Source organism: Schistocerca americana, chromosome 4 (assembly GCF_021461395.2).
Source record: "Schistocerca americana isolate TAMUIC-IGC-003095 chromosome 4, iqSchAmer2.1, whole genome shotgun sequence".
NCBI lineage: Eukaryota > Metazoa > Arthropoda > Insecta > Orthoptera > Acrididae > Schistocerca > Schistocerca americana.
The window spans coordinates 734,260,268-734,284,944 of record NC_060122.1 but is presented as its reverse complement, the minus strand read 5'-3'; the positions used below and the strand labels follow the sequence as shown (position 1 = coordinate 734,284,944).

General features: G+C 44.3%; 1 protein-coding gene across 1 annotated transcript in view; it reads right to left on the bottom strand.

The window, feature by feature from the left end:
• Positions 1-24,677, bottom strand: part of LOC124613755 (odorant receptor 82a-like) — a 163,624-nt gene that overhangs the window by 63,037 nt on the left and 75,910 nt on the right. Inside the window, exon 4 of the mRNA XM_047142471.1 lies at positions 19,737-20,014. Within this exon, the coding sequence (XP_046998427.1) occupies positions 19,737-20,014 (278 nt within the window). The remainder of the gene's footprint in view (positions 1-19,736; positions 20,015-24,677) is intronic.

Here is a 24,677-nt window from a genome sequence, read left to right as displayed (position 1 = left end):
GAGTATAAACGTAGATGTAGATGTACCGTAATAAAATAATATTTCGCGATGATGAGTCATTCCATATTATAAACGTTTTCAGTGCGTCGCATCTTGCGGCTCTCAAATATTGAAGAAAATAGTTCTTTAAATGGGTTCTTTGCCTTCTTCCTGCAAAGGATCCGTGAAATATTAGCAAACAAATGCAATTCATGTTACCCTTGCCCATTTCAAATATTGAAATTATGAATGTGGATGAACTGCTTTCCATAAAAACGAAAGAATCTGAAAGACGTGCATCTACCGTGCACTTCTTTCACTTCTTTACGACTTATGACATTGTAGTCATATTATTATCATTACTAATACGGCAATGGCCTGCTGTTCTGCTGACTTTTTTCAGTATGACAGCATAATGAAACTGGAGAGAGGATTGGAGCAAGCTACTTTTATTTTATTTCCTATTGAGCAGTCTCCATCAGCTAGCCTTGCTGGCTTTCCTTTTCCCGCGCTTAACTTTTGACTTGGAAGCATGGACCGGTAATTTGAATGACTTGGAGAAGCCAAAGTAGTCCTTCTTCTTATTCTTCTAAGTAGTAGTACCAACCTTAAACTCAGTTTCTCCTGCACGTTTGGCTCTGTAGAGAGGCATCCCTGACTAAACTCTATGCAATCACGAATCGTTCCGCAAAGCCAGGAATGTCTGCTGGAACGGCAGCTAGGTCGGCGACAGATCCGTACCCCCTGATTGGCCGGCGAAAAATGCGCCAATTCCCACCCCCACAAGGCCCGTCTCCGCTGGAGCAACGGCCGGTAGGCGGTTAGCAGTCGTGAGGAGTCGGTGGCGAGATCCAGAGGAAGACGATTGCAAGCTGGTAAGCATGCGCGCTCTTCCTAGGTTCAGAAGTGGATTGAGTCGCGAATGCATATTAAAGTGTTCGGTGATCTTTAATTTCAGGAGGATTTGCGTCTCATTGCTTTTATTTCGTCCTCATTTTGCTATTTTGTTTTTGGATTTGGCGCCAGAGGCCTGGTCGGTTGCAGTATGCAAAACATACGTGGGACTCTCAATCACCACTATCGGTATGATTCAACCACCCTCGTACCTACTTCGCCTTCAGAGAATGTCTTTCCTTCTCCAACACTCCGTGATATTAGTGAACATTTCATAACACCCTTTGCGTGGTAGTTCTGCACACGATATCTAAATTGAACCAGAAGTAGCATGGCCCGCGTTTCTTGTTATTCATATTCGTAAATCAAGGTGTTACAGAATGAGTTTTATGAATTTTATTAGTTTACGAACGGAAGGCCGCTTTAATAACGTGCATCCACAAGTAGTTCATAGTTTGCCCTTTCAATATATTTACGTATTAGCTGTTGGATCCCGACTCTTACCTTTCACTAATTATTAGAGTAAATTCTTTTCTGAATGGTCAGCTCCCACCTTTCCTTGTCCATTTCGAACGCTAGTATTGTGGGTGACTGCTGAATTTAGGCCATATCCCCCTACGCCCCTCAGTCTTGTATTAACGTGCATAGATAAAGGTATGTATACTCAATAATTATACTTCGTTTGCACAAGTGTAATTTCGATTTCTAATATATTGTGGAGCTTTTAATCCGACATTCAAAAAAAAAAAAGGTTCAAATGGCTCTGAGCACTATGGGACTTACCTTCTAGGTCATCAGTCCGCTAGAACTTAGAACTACTTAAACCTAACTAACCTAAGGACGTCACACACATCCATGACCGAGGCAGGATTCGAAACTGCGACCGTAGCGGTCGCGCGGCTCCAGCCTGTAGCGCCTAGAACCGCTCGGCCACCTCGGTCGGTTCCGACATTCAATGAAAAGTGTTAACCCCATTTATAGAGAGATCAAGGAAATGCTAACATTGCAAGGCTCCCTACTGTAAATGCTCCTTTTAAGATGATAAAATTGATTGTAAATCCAATGAGTAGTTTTTGTTTGATTGTGGTGGGTATTTTTTTATGCAGTCAGAGAGACGATCCTTGCGCCAGTCCCTGATCCTTTCTGATGCGCCGACGACTCTTGTATGTGGTGATCCGTATGAAATTCAACACCAGTCCTCCGTTCTAGGTAGGGGAAAGTCGCACTGATAGGGCAGTTGTGAGCAAAATCCACGTTATGCGGTGAAAGGGTAAGCCCTGCCATTCCCAACCCAATGGGCAAGACACCTCTTTTAAATCTTCAGAGGTTGAAGAAATGTATCCTACTTAATGCCTAAAGTGATAAATAACTCGATGTACAGTCGTGAGAGATCGAAGCCGAGACAGAACGACTTTTTCAAGCCATCATACGAGCTCTAATCTCCTTAATTTCATCTTAGTGGTTTTCCTACAAGATGTGTGTAGAAGGGTGCAACGTGCTGACTGATAAACGAACGTCCCAGGAATTTTACCAGTAGTTTGCCGCAGGAATTATATGAGCATTTTCGCGCCTTCGAACTTACTAAACTAACTAGTGGCAAAACATACTGTTTTTTTCGGATATTCTGTGTTGCCTCTATTAACACTACCTGGTAATAACTCTACATTGACAAGCGATAATGAAGTGACGGGCGAAGGAGGTTTGCGTAAACTTCCTCTGTCTTAAATGGATTACGATTCCTGAGGATTTATCCAATGAATCTCAGTACGGCACCTACCTTCCCTTCGATACAATAATAGCTGTTTATGCCCACTATATAATACACTCCTAGAAATGGAAAAAAGAACACATTGACACCGGTGTGTCAGACCCACCATACTTGCTCCGGACACTGCGAGAGGGCTGTACAAGCAATGATCACACGCACGGCACAGCGGACACACCAGGAACCGCGGTGTTGGCCGTCGAATGGCGCTAGCTGCGCAGCATTTGTGCACCGCCGCCGTCAGTGTCAGCCAGTTTGCCGTGGCATACGGAGCTCCATCGCAGTCTTTAACACTGGTAGCATGCCGCGACAGCGTGGACGTGAACCGTATGTGCAGCTGACGGACTTTGAGCGAGGGCGTATAGTGGGCATGCGGGAGGCCGGGTGGACGTACCGCCGAATTGCTCAACACGTGGGGCGTGAGGTCTCCACAGTACATCGATGTTGTCACCAGTGGTCGGCGGAAGGTGCACGTGCCCGTCGACCTGGGACCGGACCGCAGCGACGCACGGATGCAAGCCAAGACCGTAGGATCCTACGCAGTGCCGTAGGGGACCGCACCGCCACTTCCCAGCAAATTAGGGACACTGTTGCTCCTGGGGTATCGGCGAGGACCATTCGCAACCGTCTCCATGAAGCTGGGCTACGGTCCCGCACACCGTTAGGCCGTCTTCCGCTCACGCCCCAACATCGTGCAGCCCGCCTCCAGTGGTGTCGCGACAGGCGTGAATGGAGGGACGAATGGAGACGTGTCGTCTTCAGCGATGAGAGTCGCTTCTGCCTTGGTGCCAATGATGGTCGTATGCGTGTTTGGCGCCGTGCAGGTGAGCGCCACAATCAGGACTGCATACGACCGAGGCACACAGGGCCAACACCCGGCATCATGGTGTGGGGAGCGATCTCCTACACTGGCCGTACACCACTGGTGATCGTCGAGGGGACACTGAATAGTGCACGGTACATCCAAACCGTCATCGAACCCATCGTTCTACCATTCCTAGACCGGCAAGGGAACTTGCTGTTCCAACAGGACAATGCACGTCCGCATGTATCCCGTGCCACCCAACGTGCTCTAGAAGGTGTAAGTCAACTACCCTGGCCAGCAAGATCTCCGGATCTGTCTGCGTGAAGGTCTTCTCTATACAGGGTGTTACTAGAAGGTACGGCCAAACTTTCAGGAAAAATTCCTCACACACAAATAAAGGAAAGATGTTATGTGGACATGTGTCCGGAAACGCTAAATTTCCATGTTAGAGCTCATTTTAGTTTCATCAGTATGTACTGTACTTCCTCGATTCACCGCCAGTTGGCCCAATTGAAGGAAGGTAATGTTGACTTCGGTGCTTGTGTTGACATGCGACTCATTGCTCTACAGTACTAGCACCAAGCACATCAGTACGTAGCATCAACAGGTAAGTGTTCATCACGACCGTGGTTTTGCAGTCAGTGCAATGTTTACAAATGCGGAGTTGGCAGATGCCCATTTGATGTATGGATTAGCCGGGGCAATAGCCGTGGCGCGGTACGTTTGTATCGAGACAGATTTCTATAACGAAGGTGTCCCGACAGGAAGACGTTCGAAGCAATTGGTCGGTGTCTTAGGGAGCACGGAACATTCCAGCCTATGACTCGCGACTGGGGAAGACCTAGAACGACGAGGACACCTGCAATGGACGAGGCAATTCTTCGTGCAGTTGACGATAACCCTAATGTCAGCGTCAGAGAAGTTGCTGCTGTACAAGGTAACGTTGACCACGTCACTGTGTGGAGAGTGCTAAGGTAGAACCAGATGTTTCCGTATCATGTACAGCGTGTGCAGGCACTATCAGCAGCTGATTGGCCTCCACGGTTACACTTCTGCGAATGGTTCATCCAACAATGTGTCAATCCTCATTTCAGTGCAAATGTTCTCTTTACGGATGAGCCTTCATTCCAACGTGATCAAATTGTAAATTTTCACAGTCAACATGTGTGGGCTGACGAGAATCCGCACGCAATTGTGCAACCACGTCATCAATATTTTCTGTCAACGTTTGGGCAGGCATTGTTGGTGATGTCTTGATTGGGCCCCATGTGCTTCCACCTACGCTCAATGGAGCACGTTATCATGATTTCATACGGGATACTCTACCTTTGCTGCTAGAACATGTGCCTTTACAAGTACGACACAACATGTGGTTCATGCACGATGGAGCTCCTGCACATTTCAGTCGAAGTGTTCGTACGCTTCTCAACAACAGATTCGGTGACCGATGGATTGGTAGAGGCGGACCAATTCCATGGCCTCCACGCTCTCCTGACCTCAACCCTTTTGACTTTCATGTATGGGGGCATTTGAAAGCTCTTGTCTGCGCAACCCCGGTACCAAATGTAGAGACTTTTCGTGCTCGTATTGTGGATGGCTGTGATACAATACCCCATTCTCCAGGGCTGCATCAGCGCATCAGGGATTCCATGCGACGGAGGGTGGATGCATGTATCCTCGCTAACGGAGGACATTTTGAACATTTCCTGTAACAATGTGTTTGAAGTCACGCTGGTATGTTCTGTTGCTGTGTGTTTCCATTCCATGATTAATGTGATTTGAAGAGAAGTAATAAAATGAGCTCTAACATGGAAAGTAAGGGTTTCCGGACACATGTCCACATAACATATTTTCTTTCTTTGTGTGTGAGGAATGTTTCCTGAAAGTTTGGCCGTACCTTTTTGTAACACCCTGTATAGAATAGCATCATCCACCAACAATCTTCACAAGCTTCAAATTTAGGTACATATATGCCATCATATTTTGAAATTGTTGCTTCCGCCTATGGCTGTAACTTTATTCAAGACATTTTGTGACTATAGAACACTACGTGTTTCTGATAGCTCTCTAAGGTGTCTTTGGGCCAACGAAACAATCTTTGCTCTTTGACACCAAAGCTTGGACTTCAATAGATGTAGGAATATACTGGATTGAATAATTGCACGTTAGAACCTTTATTGTAATAAAAGTATATATCAATACTTTCTGTAACTTGTAATAGTTTTTGGTGAGAATTTTACGAATAATTCCGCATTACGCTCCCTGATCTCGTGAGACGTCTGAATTCTGTGGCATGTTGCCGAAACTGACTGCCAGGGTTGCTGTGCAATTGTATGAGACTGAGATTAGGATCCCTGTTCTGGAAAAACTGTGTTCAAAGCTACGATCCAAAACGAGTTGCGGAATAACTCTCTCAGTGGAATGAGTTTGTTGATAGAGCGGTTAAACAGCTTCAATTATTACATCAGTAGGTTTGAAAATTGCAGGATAGATAAGCACGAACAATCAGCAGATGTAAATGACGATTTCGGTTACGCGGAGGTCCTCCCACAGATAAATAGAATTATTAAAAAGCACGTGTACGGCAGTTATTATCAACTCCAAGAGGTCAAGAGAAAAATACGATAATTCTCTTTCTTCCTTATAACTGTCGACTCAGTCGTTTAAAGACTAGGGTTTGCCATCTCAAAATGGTTATCTGACACCCATGAAAGTTTATAATACCATTAGTGGAATGCCTTACACTGCCTGACAAGAAAAGTGAAGCTTGTAGAAGAAGTAGTGGGAGGCCAATGTAACTCCATACACGTTTACACATCCGCAGGTATGTAAATCATTCGAGTTGCAGTTCTCTGTGACAAGTAGAACGTCAACCAGAGTGCAATACTGTTGTTATTGCTGCAAAATACTAACGCGAATTACTTACAGACGAATGGAAAAACTGGTAGAAGCCGACCTCGGGGAAGATCAGTTTGGATTCCGTAGAAATGTTGGAACACGTGAGGCAATACTGACCTTACGACGTATCTTAGAAGGAAGATTAAGGAAAGGCAAACCTACGTTTCTAGCATTTGTAGACTTAGAGAAAGCTTTTGACAATGTTGACTGGAACACTCTCTTTCAAATTCTAAAGGTGGCAGGGGTAAAATACAGGGAGCGAAACGCTATTTACAATTTGTGCAGAAACCAGATAGCAGTTCTAAGAGTCGAGGGGCATGAAAGGGAAGCAGTGGTTGGGAAGGGATTGAGGCAGAGTTGTAGCCTCTCCCCGATGTTATTCAATCTGTATATTGAGCAAGCAGTAAAGGAAACAAAAGAAAAATTTGGAGTAGTTATTAAAATCCCTGGAGAAGAAACAAAAACTTTGAGGTTCGCCGATGACATTGTAATTCTGTCAGAGACAGCAAGGGACTTGGAAGAGCAGTTGAACGGAATGGACAATGTCTTGAAAGCAGGATATAAGATGAACATCAACAAAAGCAAAACGAGCATTATGGAATGTAGTCAAATTAAATCGGGCGATGCTGAGGGAATTAGATTAGGAAACGAGACACTTAAAGTAGTAAAGGAGTTTTGCTATTTGGGGAGCAAAATAACTGATGATGGTCGAAGTAGAGAGGATATAAAATGTAGACTGGCAATGGCAAGGAAAGCGTTTCTGAAGAAGAGAAATTTGTTAACATCGAGTATAGGTTTAAGTGTCAGGAAGTCGTTTCTGAAAGTATTTGTGTGGAGTGTAGCCATGTATGGAAGTGAAACATGGTCGATAACTAGTTTGGACAAGAAGAGAATAGAAGCTTTCGAAATGTGGCGCTACAGAAGAATGTTGAAGATTAGGTGGGTAGATCACATAACTAATGAGGAGGTATTGAATAGGATTGGGGAGAAGAGAAGTTTGTGGCACAACTTGACTAGAAGAAGGGATCGGTTGGTAGAACATGTCCTGAGGCATCAAGGGATCACAAATTTAGCATTGGAGGGCAGTGTGGAGGGTAAAAATCGTAGAGGGAGACCAAGAGAAGAATACACTAAGCAGATTCAGAAGGATGTAGGTTGCAGTAGGTACTGGAGATGAAGGAGCTTGCACAGGATAGATTAGCATGGAGAGCTGCATCAAACCAGACTCAGGACTGAAGACCACAATAACAACAACAAATAACGTGTTTAGCATAATTTATGTCTGTTTTTTCTTTTGAAAAATAAGTATTGTTTGCACACTAAAAATATGCCAACACAATCAATCTTTAAACAGTCCCCACCAGCGTTAACTTTCATTGTGGCAACCCTGCCAGGATATCGGATTGGTGGCCTTATCTGTGGCTGTCAGATCGTATTGCCTAGCGTAGTCATTCAATTTGATGTCCCTTGTGTAGAACTTTGAATAGATGGCACCTTGTGTGACCGTCAGAGCGTGGATAGTGATGCATAGTGAAGTTTCTTTTCTCCATGTTTAATGTGGTGCACTGGGTAGAGTATATTCGCGTTGCTGATGCCTAGATAAAGTACTAATAATTAATTATTTCATGAGTGTATTTTCGTGTTATGTTTGTGACTTAAGTTTCAAATGAGTTTTTGTTCCTGATGGCGAACGGCGTTGTGCTGGTCCGTTAGGATAGAGTGAGATTTTCGTTTGTGAGCATAGACAAGTGCGCTGTTATTTGAATTCATTGTCAGGAACTAGGAATTAGTAGATCACGGGAGCGTAATTTAGAGCAGAATATGAGTGTCATAGTAATGCGTAGTGCTTACATTCGTTTGGGTTGGAATTAGAATGTATGCTTACAAGAAGCAAGGCACATTTGCTGCAGAGTAGCGGAAGTAATTGTGTTTCTTTGACCATGGATCCACGTCAGATTATTAGCAGTGACCAGGCAAATATTACATGGCGTTCTCAGGTAAATGCGGTTGCATATCGGGCAGTTATGTCGAACATAGAACCTGCAGAGTGTAACGACATGTCTCAGTCGGGTGATTAAAATGAATGGGAGACCGCAGCAGAAGGAAATGTAGGCGCTGCTGGCACAAGAAGCACCACCAGTGAGACTGGCAGGCCACAATCACGAACTAAACGACACAGAATGATGGAATCGCGTTCATCTAGTCCTGGAGGTGTTAGCGGTGGATCCCGGTTTGAGTCTCGCATGTAATTAATGCAAGACGCAAAAAGGAAGCAGACAACACCGCCAGACACCGAAAAATAAGAGAGGAGTATACAAGGAATGAAATGCGTGGAATTTCGCTTTGGTATCAAAGGCATAGGCTGGTAAAATAAGTTATTAATTAGTATTGGGAGAAATCTGCACATTTGTTGGAGGATAGAGCTAGCGCCAGCGTAAAATTAGAGTACATGGCAGGAGTAGAACTAACCAGAAACTAACGAAAACACGTGGACACATAAACAAAGACACCTCATACCACATAATTTACATCCATACAACGTAAACAGGGTCCTGCAGTCAATGACTTTATTTTTGAATTTGCATCTTTAGTAATAAAAGAAATATAAATAAATAAATATAAAAAATGTATTCATCATTATTTTCTTTTCTGTAAATTGATTACATCGATGTAATGACATTTTTGAGGGAATATGGTACTTGACCAAACTTGAGGATTGTGCAGACTCTGGAAACAACATGGCAGACTGGATGTCATGGCCCATCCCAGCCAGCGAAAGTCGAGCAGAGTGGGCAGCGTTAATGACTCAGCTGTAGCAGCCCAGATGTTGGGGACCACCCACTGTGACTGAACCGGCCTGCCAGCTGATGCGCCTGTGTCGCGCAGCCCCAGTGGAGGCAATACGTCTCAAGCCAGCATAGACAGCAGGACGCCACTGCATGCTGACAGCAATCCCCCAGTGGCCAATAACCTGCCAGGCCATTAATCGAGGGACAAGTAAGTCGTGTGGCACCACTGTCGACATGCGTGCTGAGCCTAACTGACTCAGCAGGGTGCCGAGAGTGAGTTGTCCTGTTGACAACAGGTGAGCTAATCCGATGTCCCACACCAGCATACGATTTCTGATGCAGAGGTAAACAGGAAGAGCAAGGATGTCCCACGTCCCGCTAATGCTGAATGGATTTCTACGCCAAGGGGCGGGTTGCACGTCAAATGCAACACTGTCATGCCAGTTCCTGAACAGGATGAAGCCAAGGGTCGTGCTGCGGTCCATAAGCTTCCCAAGACACCAGATGCTACAAGACGAGATGGAACACCAGAGACGTCTGCCGCCACTTCTACCATGTCATGAACTGCGTCAGAGGTCATTCCACTCAGGTGCGAATTGCTGTTCTTCAGTCCTACCAGTCACAGTTTGTGCATGTGCATAAGTGCCATGTTCTCAATTTGTGTGACATTTTCAATTGTAAAAATTTGTCTCCCCAGATACCCTTGTGGAGCGACCGATAAGATACCCTTCTGTAAAATCATTATGTAATATCTTTTTGTGTTTTTGTATGTATCAATTGAACTGCATTGATCGTGAGGGCTATGTTTGTTCTGCACATTTACTACTGCTCTCGACACTGATTATGTGCCTGTATTTGTTTTAATGTCGTAGAAAATAATACACAAATTTACACAAGTTAGATAATAAGATAAACAGATTACTCATGTGATTTCCTTGTTCACTGAGAATTTGGGAATGTGTGTGTTTGATTATTGAGACCAAATGAGTGATAGAGCAGGGGTAAATCAATGAGCACAGAACAGTTCATACTCCAGAACATAATAAATGATTGGGGACATTAGACATCTCTGACCTAAGGACGTGGGATGAATGGGTATATTGCTTTGCTGCAAGGTCTTTCAATCGCCTATCAAATGTTTAACGGAAGTCAGTGATGTTGCAATGACCTCTGGGCCAAACATAATTCATACTACTCACAGCAAAGTTTTCATGTACTCTTGCTGGCTTGCAGCTTCATGTGAGTGAATGACCCTAGGAATAAATGAGGCCAAGCTAAGATGCGTTTTAGCTGTGGGCAATCCTGATCGGCAAAGCTACATTTTTCACATATATATCGGTTATAAGGATGAGATTCTACAACTATTTTCAAACATCTCTTCTGGTTCATGTCACACTAACCATGGTTCGTGTCACACTAAACAATATTGCAGTGAGACACTACCCAAGCGGAAATCAACAGCAGGTAGAGGGCAGTGAGAGAGGACAAGTTACTCTCTCAACTATTTTTCGTATACGGAAAATAATTGAAGATTTTGTAGCAACCTGATGCACCTTGAAAGGGAATCTAGAAAGTTAATGGCCTGAGAAGACTTTAATGGAGCCTGGTAGAGCGCTAAAAACACGAGGTATTTTTACAATTCTTAGCTCGTAGAAACGGTATGTTGGGAGCTGATAGCAGTTGGTGGCGGGTCGATCCCTCAGTAAATCTTGCCGAACAGGCCCACATCCGTACAGGACACGCATGGTAGCCCCTTATCAAGACAGGTCTCTAACAGAACAATGCCGTGCTACCTGCTATAACGCCAGCCAAAGACTGGGCTGGGGGACGACGGTCTGAAGGGATACATCTACACGGTGGAACCACAAACCAGGCATTGTGTGCAGAGCCACATGTAATAAAAGTTTACAAGTTTTCGTGTTTGCCGATACCGCATAAAGGCCTGTGTACCACTTCCATCGGCTGCCTCAGTTGTATAAGAAACTCCAGCATTTGAGAAACGTTTAGGGATAGAATCCTTATTACAACTCATAGCTAGGACTAACAAGCTGCAAGGCACAGGTAATTTAGATAAAGATCTTTAAGATTGTATCTGTTCGCTTGTTGCCGTGGGAACTGACACGACTTTGGAGAAATTCATCTTCCCCCTCTGTGAAAACTTAAAAAAGCCAGTAATCGGTCGTTTCTTTTTTGTCCAGAGATGCAGGTTTCTTAACTCTTGCCCTTGTTCGACATGAATCTCTGCTGGCGTGTGGGAAGGAAGATTTCGCGTCTCTGGGGCAATATGATAGGTTCAAGATGGGGTGAAGGCGGTGTCTTTCGTGAACTTTGGGGGAAAACGGATTTTTTTTTCTGGAGTGGTGCATAGCACTCGAGTGTGCGACTTTGCTCTGCAAACACTTCTAGTCGAGGCTCTCGCATGTGTGGTTGGTAGTTGGGACCTGTCCTGAGACTGACTTTAGTTGCGAGTAGTTTAGACTGGGGAGCCTGTGGTGAAGTTCTTACAGTACCAACAGTGTGACTTCAAACGTCTCTGAGTGCTCGTTTACCGAGGGCACACTTATTTTTTTTTTTTTTTGGTATCCTTGTGTTCTCTGGAGTATAAATGAGCCAAATTGGTCCTTGGTACGACCAGCGAACGGGTGTGTCACACGCTGAAATCTACCGTGATTCTGGGGCTCTGGTAGAGAGTAAATTGCGATCCATCTGCCCAATCGCTAGACCGCGAGATTTTTGCATTTCTTTCATGGCCGCGATCGATTCACAGGTACCGCCTCAACGTCTCACCTCTGCCTCACTCATCTCGCCAGCTGCAATTTACATCGCCGCACAAAGCAAACAGGGTACCGTACTGCCGCTACGGTATTGTCAGGGTGTACAGATCTCAGTCGCCACTTGCTCTCAGCTGCACCTGTACAGAGAAAGTTCAGTAGATTTGATAAGTCAAAAGTCTGCTCAGCGTTATATCAATTCAAATTGCGTTATCCACCGTTTTAGGGCCAGAATTAAACCGTCTTTGCCAACCCAGGATCCTTGTCCACTGTAGTCTTACAGCACCTGTTAGTTGTTTGCAGTATTCTATATATAAATTGTTTAACATAATTTATGTCTGTTTTTTCTTTCGAAAAGTAAATGTTGTTTGAACACTAAAAATATGCCAACACAATCAATCAGTTAAACAGTCCCCATTAGCTTTAACTTTCAATATCATCTCAATCTGTGACGTTTCCTCTTTCGCTTCCGTATTCTCCCTTTATTTGTGTGTCTAACAGATCCTTGAAACATTCGAATAGTGTGACCAACGTCCGTGTAAACGGGATAACTTGTTTCATGGTTCGACTTTTTAATGTTTCATGTTCCGTAAAACTTCAAAGGTTTTTATATCTTTCTTGGTGTTGACGCTCCCTAGTTATCCTTTCCTGTGCCGCCATTTAATCAATTGCGTCATTTTAGCTACTCTCATCTCAGTGAAATACAGGAGTAGTCGTTTCAACAAGGTATAGAATTTCCGTTAAGTTGCCATGGTAGTATTACACACTGATGTAAGCTACTTGAACCGTAGTCTAAACATATATGATTTTTCATGACTTGGTCTACGACCCAGAAAAGTTTTACAGACATTTAGCCGGTTGGGGTGGCCGAGCGGTTCTACGCGCTACAGTCCGGAACCGCGCGACCGCTACGGTCGCAGGTTCGAATCCTGCCTCGGGCATGGGTGTGTGTGATGTCCTTAGGTTAGTTAGGTTTAAATAGTTCTAAGTTCTAGGGGACTGGTGACCTGAGCAGTTAAGTCCCATAGTGCTCAGAGCCATTTGAACAGACGTTTAAAAATAACTGTTTTAGCTACTGGAGAAATAAGCGTGTTGCAGGCAGAGGTATTATACTTCAATAGATTACGATACGTCCTAATGCCAAGCTCCTTGGAAAACTTTGAAAAAAGATGAGTAACATACAAAACATTTTTTTGTCAATGAGCATATTTTTCTTTTAATCTGTTGTTTATGAATTATGCCCTACGTTATTAAAGCAACATGTGATTGGAATTAGATCTCAAGAACAAAGCTCTTCCGCAAACTTTAAAAGTGTAATATCTCATAACCCTCACTTCTGGCGACACGACTAACTTGCACAATTTATCGTTAGTTCCTGCATATTACAGAAGTGATGGAACAGTGCTAATCTTGATGCGATTCACAGCTGATTCTTGTTGACATTAGTAAGAAACCTGCACAGATGTACTTATACTCTTTTGTTTTTTCACGACCTGTTTCATTCAACGGAACATCATCTGGCCACACTTCCAACAATCTTCATTGGAAATTTGCACAGAGTTATGCCAACATCATCAATTAAAAAGCCTAGTTATCTCACGTAAGATAACTGTTCTGAAGTCATGATACTGGCATAACTCTGTATTTCTTTTGAATACTGTTGGCTGTGCACATGATGACGTTCTTTTGAACTAAATCGGTCGCAACATTATAAATTTGAATGAGTATAGCTGTGGTGGATCTTATTAATATTATTGGTCCAGCACTGCTCGCGCTGATGCGTACTGCCTTCTGGTACCAGACACACAGAATTCCAGAGCGTTTCAGTGTTGAGGTGCCGAGTTTGGGGAACACTCGTCCGATTTTATCTTCTGTTGTGTGTCAGGAGTACTGTGTAATTTACTCCAATCACCTCTAGTAGCGTGCTGATTGCCTGAATCGATCATGCGTTTCACATCAGGACACAGAGATCTGTAACTTTGAACAGAGTTGGTAAGCCATTACCCTGAACGTATCAAGCACGCAGTGAGATTCAGGGCAGGCTGTTTGAAACTGCAAATTTAATAGAACGTCAATGATAAATGTTTTTGTTATTTGTTCTCCGTATCTCTCGGATGTCTTGTGCACTTGACTCATAAACAACGGGTTAAAAATATCTACATCTACATCTACATTTGTACTCCGCAAGCCACCCAACGGTGTGTGGCGGAGGGCACTTTACGTGCCACTGTCATTACGTCCCTTTCCTGTTCCAGTCGCGTATGGTTCGCGGGAAGAACGACTGTCTGAAAGCCTCCGTGCGCGCTCGAATCTCTCTAATTTTACATTCGTGATCTCCTCGGGAGGTATAAGTAGGGGGAAGCAATATATTTGATACCTCATCCAGAAACGCACACTCACGAAACCTGGCGAGCAAGCTACATCGCGATGCAGAGCGCCTCTCTTGCAAAGTCTGCCACTTGAGTTTGTTAAACATCTCCGTAACACTATCACGCTTACCAAATACCCCTGTGACGAAACGCGCCGCTCTTCCTTGGATCTTCTCCATCTCCTCCGTCAACCCGACCTGGTACCGATCCACACTGATGAGCAATACTCAAGTATAGGTCGAACGAGTGTTTTGTAAGCCACCTCCTTTGTTGATGGACTACATTTTCTAAGGACTCTCCCAATGAATCTCAACCTGGTACCCGCCTTACCAACAATTAATTTTATATGATCATTCCACTTCAAATCGTTCCGCACGCATACTCCCAGATATTTTATAGAAGCAACTGCTACCAGTGTTTGTTCCGATATCATATAATCATACAACAAAGGATCCTTCTTTCTATGTATTCGCAATACATTACATTTGTCTATGTTAAGGGTCAGTTGCCACTCCCTGCACCAAGTGCCTATCCACTGCAGATCTTCCTGCATTTCGCTACAATTTTCTAATGCTGCAACTTCTCTGTGTACTACAGCATCATCCGCGAAAAGCGGATGTTTGGAAACTTCCTGGCAGATTAAAACTCTCAGCGGGTCAGGACTTCTGACCTGGTATACCCCTTCAGTGACAAAGCTCTTACTGACTGACCTTCCCAGGTACTGGATGGGTCAGTCAGTAGCATCATTGCCACGAGGCGCAGGTACTGGGTTCGATTGAGTTCCTTCCCCACTGACAGTAATAATCTGCCAAGAAATTCAAAACAGCTCTAACACCACTCTAGAGTGAAAGATTCACTGAATAAGATACTGCTTGACGTAATACAGGGTGTAGCAAAAATGAACGGCACAAATTACAGGAGACATTCCTTGTGTGAGGAAATTGTGTTGTATGAACATGAGTCTGAAAAAGCTTTTTTCATATCACAATTCATTTTCTACAGTCATTTATGATGGGAACCACAACACCAGCAGAATGCACCAAAATACCACACGCAACTCTTTATCAGAGTAGAGGTTCAATATACCCTCCATGAGCATTGATACGTGCATCAACCCGCCGTCGTAGTGAATATCGAATGCGCTGATGCGTCCCTGGAGTACTTCGTACATTTCCGCAGCCTTCCACAACACGTGCACGGAGACTCCGAATATCTTGTATTGGGGTTCCATACACAAGATCTTCCAAATGCCCCCACATATTATGAGTTTAGGTCCGGGGAGCGTGGAGGCCAGGCAGTTGGTCCATCTCTATCTATCCATCTGCCACCGAATCTATTATTTTGAAGCCGTCGGACATTAGCACTAGAATGAGGAGGTCCTCCACGGTAGCCGGCTGCTGTGGCCGAGCGGTATTAGGCACTTCAGTCCGGAACCGCGCTGCTGCTACGGTCACAGGTTCGAATCCTGCCTCGGGCATGGATGTGTGTGATGTCCTAAGGTTAGTTAGGTTTAAGTAGATCTAAGTCTAGAGGACTGATGACCTCAGATGTTCAGTCCCATAGTGCTTAGAGCCATTTGAACCAGCCTCCACCGTGCATGAAATGCATGCTTTGCCTCACTGCTACAGACACATTTGTTAACATTTTCTACGAAATTACTATAATGCTTGGGTGGAAGAAAGTGAGGATCTACCAAAACAGTCACCAACAATGCCTGGCCAAACATTGACAAAAAAATCTTTGGTGACCTGCTTCAACAATTGCGTGAGGATTGACTTCTGCCTGTGCATCCGATTGTGAAAATTTGGAATGTGATCTCGTTGAAACGACGCTTCATCTGTGAAGAAAAGCCTTGCACTGAAATCACGGTTGACACTTTCTTGAATAAATCTTTCGCAGAAGAGTACTGGTGCACATAAATCAGCTGACTTATTTATATAAATGATATGCCCTCTTTTATTACGGGTAACTCTAAAATATTTCTGTTTGCTGATGACATTAGCTTGGTAGTAAAGGATGTTATGTGTAACATTGACTCGGTTTAAGTAGTGCAGTACATGACCCCAGTTCATGGCTTGTAGAAAATAAACTAACTTTAAATCACAGTAAGACTCAGTTTTTACAGTTTCTAACACGCAATTCAACAAAACCTGACGTTTTATTTTCACAGAACGGGCGTATGATTAGTGAAACTGAACAGTTCAAATTTCTAGGTGTTCTGATAGATAGTAAGCTGTCGTGGAAAGCCCACTTTAAGGATCTTGTTCAAAGACTTAATACTGCCATTTTTACTATTCGAACGGTATCAGAAGTGAATGATACTTCGACACGAAAATTAGTCCACTTTGCTTATTTTCATTCTCTTATGTCGTATGGTATTATATTTTCGGGTAACTCTTCCCATTCTTCAAGGATATTTTTAGCTCAGAACCGGGCGGTTCGGGCAATAAGTGGTGTGAGTTCACGAACCTGTTGTCGACCTCTGTTCACGAGTCTGGGTATGACATTGACCTCTCAATATGTATATTCCTTATTGTCGTTTCTTGTTACCAATATTAGTTTATCCCCAAGAAAAAGGAGCTTTCACTCGGTTAATACTCGGCAGAAATCAAACCTGCATTTGGATCGGACTTCCTTAAGTCTAGTGCAAAAAGGTGTGCAGTATACTGCTGCATCCACTTTCAATAAGCTGCCACTCTAATTCAAAAATCTTAGCAGTAATCCACGCGCTTTCAAATCGAAACTTAAGAGTTTCCTCATGGGTCACTCCTTCTATTTTGTCGAGGAGTTCCTTGAAAAATTAAGCTGATGCTTATTGTATTGCTGATAGCGTTTACTTAAACTTATGGACTGACTTTTTTTAGCTTCATGAACATTTATTTTTATCTGTTGAGAGGCACCCACCTGCCTTGCTCATACTGTGGCATCAAGCAGTCAGGCCTGCAAGATGAGTGGTCTGCCAAGCGAGTGGATTCATTCTTACTTATCGAGTAACATGAACTCTAGTACTCACACTTAAGTTACAAGTTATCCTCCTATATGATTAATACGCAACGGAAACACGCATCTGACTATCAGTAATTTACAGAACTCTGACTGTACACTACGCACTGGCAATACCACATTTTCTTTTTGTCTTTTATTTAACGGCTTTTGTCAACACGTGGCCACCGCACTGAATATGAATGGAGCACACATTATAAATTCGGGACATTATGACAACCTACAATTCGAAGGAAAAGTCCACCAATCTTTTTCTTTTCACTATCTTATTTATTCCGATAAATTCTCTAACCTAAACACACAAATTCTACAACCTACAACAATAACATATGAGAAATTCCGCCCAGTGGGCATGGCCTTACAATGGTGAATCTCTATATTATGGTCTCGTAATTATTTTAACGCTACAGTGCACTTTCTGGATAGGATGGTGGATCTTTTATTATACCTCACACTTCGACTCTCACAATCATCATCACTAAACTTTCCTCCAGACCGAGCGGTGCCGAAGGAACAAGCATAACCCACTAATCTTTTGAAACTACCTCGCTACTCTCCCATGCAAACCACACATACCCAAATTACATGACATACACCACACTACGACATGGAATACAAAACACAAAATAGTCACAACATTATCACTTTCAGCTTTCTCACTTCAATTAATGTTTATCCCAGTTTCACACGACACTGCCCCACTTCATAATTCTACTTTCCTACTATGAACTCTGGAGATATTTGCACGTCTTCCTGTGCAATGCAAGCCAAGTGGCGTTGCTGGATAGACGGCCGACTCACCTTGCTTCTCTCTCAGAGTTTGAATCTAGCGTCACACGGAATCATATCACGCAAAGTAATATTAAGAACGTATTCATCACATACGCGAGTCCTCAACTGATACCATGGACGAGTACTTCTCTTTATCTGTTGTCTCATACACAGTTTGAGACTCACACAGTACTCACCACGTGGAAGTACTCGTCTCTAATTTCAAGTCCTGCACACGCCATTTCTTAAATATTTCAACTTATGGTACACACGCTATTTCTTAAATATTTCAACTTATTGTACACACGCTAGTAATTCAGCTTAACTTAAGCACACGGAAGTATTTCAACTTAATGCTACACGTGGTTTCATTGTGACCGTTGGTCACTTCCGAAGATTCCTACAATCCCATTAATATTACCTGCCTGACATTTAATTCTCCCCACAAAAGTTCCTAAAATAGAGAATTAATATTTCAAACTACTCTTAAATATTCCACATGCATACCATGTCTCCACTCTTTCGTCATTACGGAGCACAACTAAAACAGGTCTTAACAGCACAAGATCCAGCGGCAGAGTGCTGAAACATGGCCGTTCTCTAGGTCCTCTCACACCTCTGTCGAAGTGGGGGAGCACCTTCTTACCGTATTGGTCAGCCACATTTCAGGCGCTCAAAGCTCAGGCAAATTTCATCTCTTTGGTCCCACCAAAGGTGGCCAAAGGATCGTCTCAAAGATGATCATATATTCACATTCACTATCTGCGGTTAGCAGACGACCATACATTCATTCATTTCACAGATCTCACCAAACTGGATGTAGGGATTTACTTTGTGGGAGTGCACATGTGATCAAGTAAATAAATAAATTGTCATTCTTTCCCACACTGGTATCCGGCTTCGCTGTATTAATTGAAATTGAGTTATTTTTACACAAAAAATGTGTTGTTCTGACAAGAATAATGAAGTAAGTTGTACCTACTTTCAATGTCGGGCGGTACTGTACCCTTTCACTGTTATTACTTTTATGTTGTAATTTCATGTACTGACACGTTCCATGACCTTGGAGATTTGCTCCTCAATTTGGTCCTACGGATTTTGACGTGTAAATAAAAATAAAATAAAAATAAAAACCAACTAGGAAATTAGAGATACGAGTATTCATTCGTTGTAGGAAGCTGTTACCCTATTACAATAGGTGAATAATGAATTCGCGTGCTGTAAATGGCATGGATACAGCTGGTCCACTTGTAACACTTGACAGACAGTCATTTGGGGAAAACGAGTTGTAACATAGAAACAAAGCGTTTTCCGGCCCACGTTCATACAACATAATTTCTTTGTCTACAGATGAGGAATGTGTCCTGCAATTTGTGCCGAACATATTTTTGTTGCACTCTATATAACTCGCTGTGCGGGACCAATCACGCCTCGATGTTTGTTAGTGAGGTCATTCTATAAAAGGAAACGGACTTTCTAAATAGTATGATTCCTTTCTCTCATTCAGTATTCATACATAGAATTGCTAGAAAAAATTAGGCGTTTTAGGTTAATTTCTTCTTCTACCTTTCTTTATTGTATCAATCAAGAATTCCTTCATTGCTATGGACTATATGACAGACCAAGAAAGCGAGTAACAGATAGTTGATCCTGACTGCATGCCTGCAAGTGCCCCGCGGCAGCGCGCTTCACCTGTCGATGTCGCAGTGGTAGCAGACGCACTCGGCCAGTCGGCGCCTCATCTCGCCCTCCACGTCTGCAGACTCGGCCGCTTCTCTTCGCTTCTGGTCGTGGCTGGCCGCCAGCCCGGGCTCTGCTTCGCCTTGAGGGCCACACACATTGACCAGCATGAGGTTGAGCAGCTGCAGGTGCGCCGCCTGGTAGATGATGAGCGACACGAAGAAAGCGTCCACGATGCACGAGATGAGCGCTCCACACAATAGGCCACCAGCCACCAGCGTGTACACCACCTGCACATGGACACCGCTCCATCAGCCCTGTATCCGACTGGATTTGGTACTGCTTTGAATCTGCTCATAGGTTTTAATACAAAACATAATTTTCTACCAAAGCTGCTTAACGAATCGTTTCAAATGATAGTGAATCTTTTGTTTATCATCTCGAAAAAGCAAAGTTATTAAACATATTTTTTGTTTGTTTGCAGGTACCGTCGACAAAATAAAGCTGTTGGCACGGAAAATGGGTAGGTCTAAAACCAGGCATTCTCGGCATGTACAGTGAAACACCCCCGTTATGTCATTTTTGGGTTTTGCGTGATTTACCGAAGCCACCAAACACTTAATTATTATGATTGTATGACCGTGTGCTTAATGGATGAAAGGCTATCGGTTTTTTGCTGTGGTTTCGGGGATATTTCAACCGAGTGCGGCTGTTCTGAGACGGAATAGTTAATGATTGAAAGTTTATCTATTATTAAGAACCATAAAGGTTGCGATATACAAACTGATATGTATTTTCTACTAACACACAAATTCTGAGGAAGTTGCTGCCTTCGCCTTCCACGTTTAATTACGGTTATATCTTTTATTGGTTGCTGATTTTTAAGTACTTCGTCACAGGCAAAGATGATGGTTAACATTCAAAGATGATGGTTGTTGCTGGCCGACGCGGTTGACGCGAAACACTTAACTCTGCACTTGTCACTTTTGGTTTTATTTCACTCGCGAATCGGTTTCGATGAGGGTCAACCCCACAACGATCAGGGGAACGCGCTCATTTGTCATACTCCGGTGAATTTACCGTTTACTACTCACTCGACCACCATTCTTGCCCGTCTCTCCAGTAGTGCAGCTCACTCGACACTAGTCTCACTGCTTCCTGCAGTGCTCCACAATCGACTCCTGTTTGCTATCGACATGGGTGTCGCATACTAGTATCTACACTCCTGGAAATTGAAATAAGAACACCGTGAATTCATTGTCCCAGGAAGGAGAAACTTTATTGACACATTCCTGGGGTCAGATACATCACATGATCACACTGACAGAACCACAGGCACATAGACACAGGCAACAGAGCATTCACAATGTCGGCACTAGTACAGTGTATATCCACCTTTCGCAGCAATGCAGGCTGCTATTCTCCCATGGAGACGATCGTAGAGATGCTGGATGTAGTCCTGTGGAACGGCTTGCCATGCCATTTCCACCTGCCGCCTCAGTTGGACCAGCGTTCGTGCTGGACGTGCAGATCGCGTGAGACGACGCTTCATCCAGTCCCAAACATGCTCAATGGGGGACAGATCCGGAGATCTTGCTGGCCAGGGTAGTTGACTTACACCTTCTAGAGCACGTTGGGTGGCACGGAATACATGCGGACGTGCATTGTCCTGTTGGAACAGCAAGTTCCCTTGCCGGTCTAGGAATGGTAGAACGATGGGTTCGATGACGGTTTGGATGTACCGTGCACTATTCAGTGTCCCCTCGACGATCACCAGTGGTGTACGGCCAGTGTAGGAGATCGTTCCCCACACCATGATGTCGGGTGTTGGCCCTGTGTGCCTCGGTCGTATGCAGTCCTGATTGTGGCGCTCACCTGCACGGCGCCAAACACGCATACGACCATCATTGGCACCAAGGCAGAAGCGACTCTCATCGCTGAAGACGACACGTCTCCATTCGTCCCTCCATTCACGCCTGTCGCGACACCACTGGAGGCGGGCTGCACGATGTTGGGGCGTGAGCGGAAGACGGCCTTACGGTGTGCGGGACCGTAGCCCAGCTTCATGGAGACGGTTGCGAATGGTCCTCGCCGATACCCCAGGAGCAACAGTGTCCCTAATTTGCTGGGAAGTGGCGGTGCGGTCCCCTACGGCACTGCGTAGGATCCTACGGTCTTGGCGTGCATCCGTGCGTCGCTGCGGTCCGGTCCCAGGTCGACGGGCACGTGCACCTTCCGCCGACCACTGGCGACAACATCGATGTACTGTGGACACCTCACGCCCCAGGTGTTGAGCAATTCGGCGGTACGTCAACCCGGCCTCCCGCATGCCCACTATACGCCCTCGCTCAAAGTCCGTCAACTGCACATACGGTTCACGTCCACGCTGTCGCGGCATGCTACCAGTGTTAAAGACTGCGATGGAGCTCCGTATGCCACGGCAAACTGGCTGACACTGACGGCGGCGGTGCACAAATGCTGCGCAGCTAGCGCCATTCGACGGCCAACACCGCGGTTCCTGGTGTGTCCTCTGTGCCGTGCGTGTGATCATTGCTTGTACAGCCCTCTCGCAGTGTCCGGAGCAAGTATGGTGGGTCTGACACACCGGTGTCAATGTGTTCTTTTTTCCATTTCCAGGAGTGTATGTTTATGGGATCACGGATCCCTTACAACAGGCACCCCACAAGTTGTGGCAAGACTTTCGCTCAGTAAATACCCACATTGGGATATAGCGGCAACATATTACCTTACCAACGAGATGAACTACGCACAATAGTCGAAATTAATACCAAACATTACACAGAGAAGTATAGGATGTCCACAGCGATCGGGAAATACGGTATGTAGTGATTTGAACGGCAGCGCTAGATGCCCTTCGAAGGAGCTGTTAGTGTTGCTGTGTAAATTGCTCAAGGTCTGGTCGTCATTTGTCAGAGCTCGGTTCCGACATATGGTCAATATCTTTTATGCCCCGTCGTCCTACTGCCAACGCCCTTTTCCTGATAGCTTTTCTTGTGTTGATGAATACACGGGTGCACATTATTTTTAATCTTTAAACAGGGCTATTCTAGTACGAGCTAACAAACTCGAACATTTTAAACAAAATACATCCTAGTTATTTTAAAGGGATTCGTCTTATAGGAGTAGGAGACTCTTCATAGAACGTAGAGTTCGGAGGTTTGTCTACTCTGTGAAGTGGAACAGATGGCGATCTGTGGCTTAAGACCGCAGTGCTGGAGCACGCACAAGTATTACGGAGCAGACCGTACATCGAACACTGTTGAACATGGAGCTCTGCAGCAGACGACCCCCATGTGTTCACATGTCGATTCAACGACATCGTCAGTTACGATTGCGGTAGACACGGGAATGTCTTGTTTCGAGGTCGATCAATGGAAACGTGTCGGCTCTTTGAGTGAATCACTTTTTTGCTGCGGTAGGTCTATGGTCGTCTCCACAAACGCCGTAATCCAGGTGAATGGCGAGTCGAAACGTGCAGCGGGCCAAGGACGCAGGTTGGTGGGAGCAGTATTATGCTATGGGAGACATTCTGCTACGCTTGCATGGAACCTGTGGTATTAATCAAAGACACGCTAACAGCTGCGAAACACCAGCATCTCTTCATGCCTGATGTTCTCCCCGACAGCGAAGCAGTTTTCAGCAGTCTAATTGTTCACGTCCCGAAGCCACACTGGTTTGAGGAACATTATAGTGAACTCACGTTAATGTCTAGAAGACGAAATTTGCCTAAAATATATCCTATCGAAACCATCTGGGTCGCTATCGGGCCGCATAAAAGGGTTCGCGAATCAGCAGCAAGTCATTTACGCGAATTACACGAACTGTGGGTAGAATGCCCCATACCTCCACTAACCTACCAACAAACTGTGTGATCCCTGATACGCAGAATCAGTTATGTATTTCGTTGCAAAGAAGGAAAAACAAGCTATCAAACAGGTCGTCATAATGTTTTGGGGCATCAGTGTATTATCATCATAAAGACCACACGATAGTCGAAGACAATCACTTACCACCATGTAAACAGTCCGTGACAGGGTTATTCTCACCAAACCAACGACAGTCATGGTATACGTGCTGACGTCACAAGCAGAAGATGAAGAGGTAGAAAAGTATATGAGGATATTGAACGGGTAATTCATTACGTAAACCGAGATGAAAATCTGTTAGTCACTGAGGATTGGAATGCTATTGTAGGGAAAGGAGAAGAAGAAAGGTAAACGTGAGAGTATGGGGTTGGTACTAGGAAAGAGAGAAAAGAGGGACTAACTGCGTTATGCAATAAATTAAAGCTGGTAATATCAAATATACACAAGAAGAGGAGGTGTACTTGGAAATGACTGGGAAGTACGGAAAGATTTCAGTAAGATTACATCATGGTCAGGCAGATATTTCGAAATCAGTTACTGGATTAGGGCGCACCCAGAAGCAAATATAGACTCATATCACAATTTAGTAGTAATGAAGAGTAGACGGAAGCTTAACGGAGTAGTCAGGTAGAATCAATGCGCAAAGAAGTGAGATGGAGAAGTATTACGTAATGAAGAGATACGCTTGAAGTTCTCTGGTGCTGCGATACGCAATAGCTCACTAGGAAGCTCGGTTGAGGAGAAACTGACATACCTAAAAATGGCAATCACACATGTTAGAAAGTATTACATAATTACAAAGAAGGCAACTGTGAAGAAACCATGGGTAAGGAAGAAATACACTGCTCGCCATTAAAATTGCTACACCACGAAGATGACGTGCTACAGACGCGAAATTTAACCGACAGGAAGAAGATGCTGTGATATGCAAATGATTAGCTTTTCAGAGCATTCACACAAGGCTGGTGCCGGTGGCGACAGCTACAACGTGCTGACATGAGGAAAGTTTCCAACCGATTTCTCATACACAAACAGCAGTTGACCGGCGTTGGCTGGTGAAACGTTG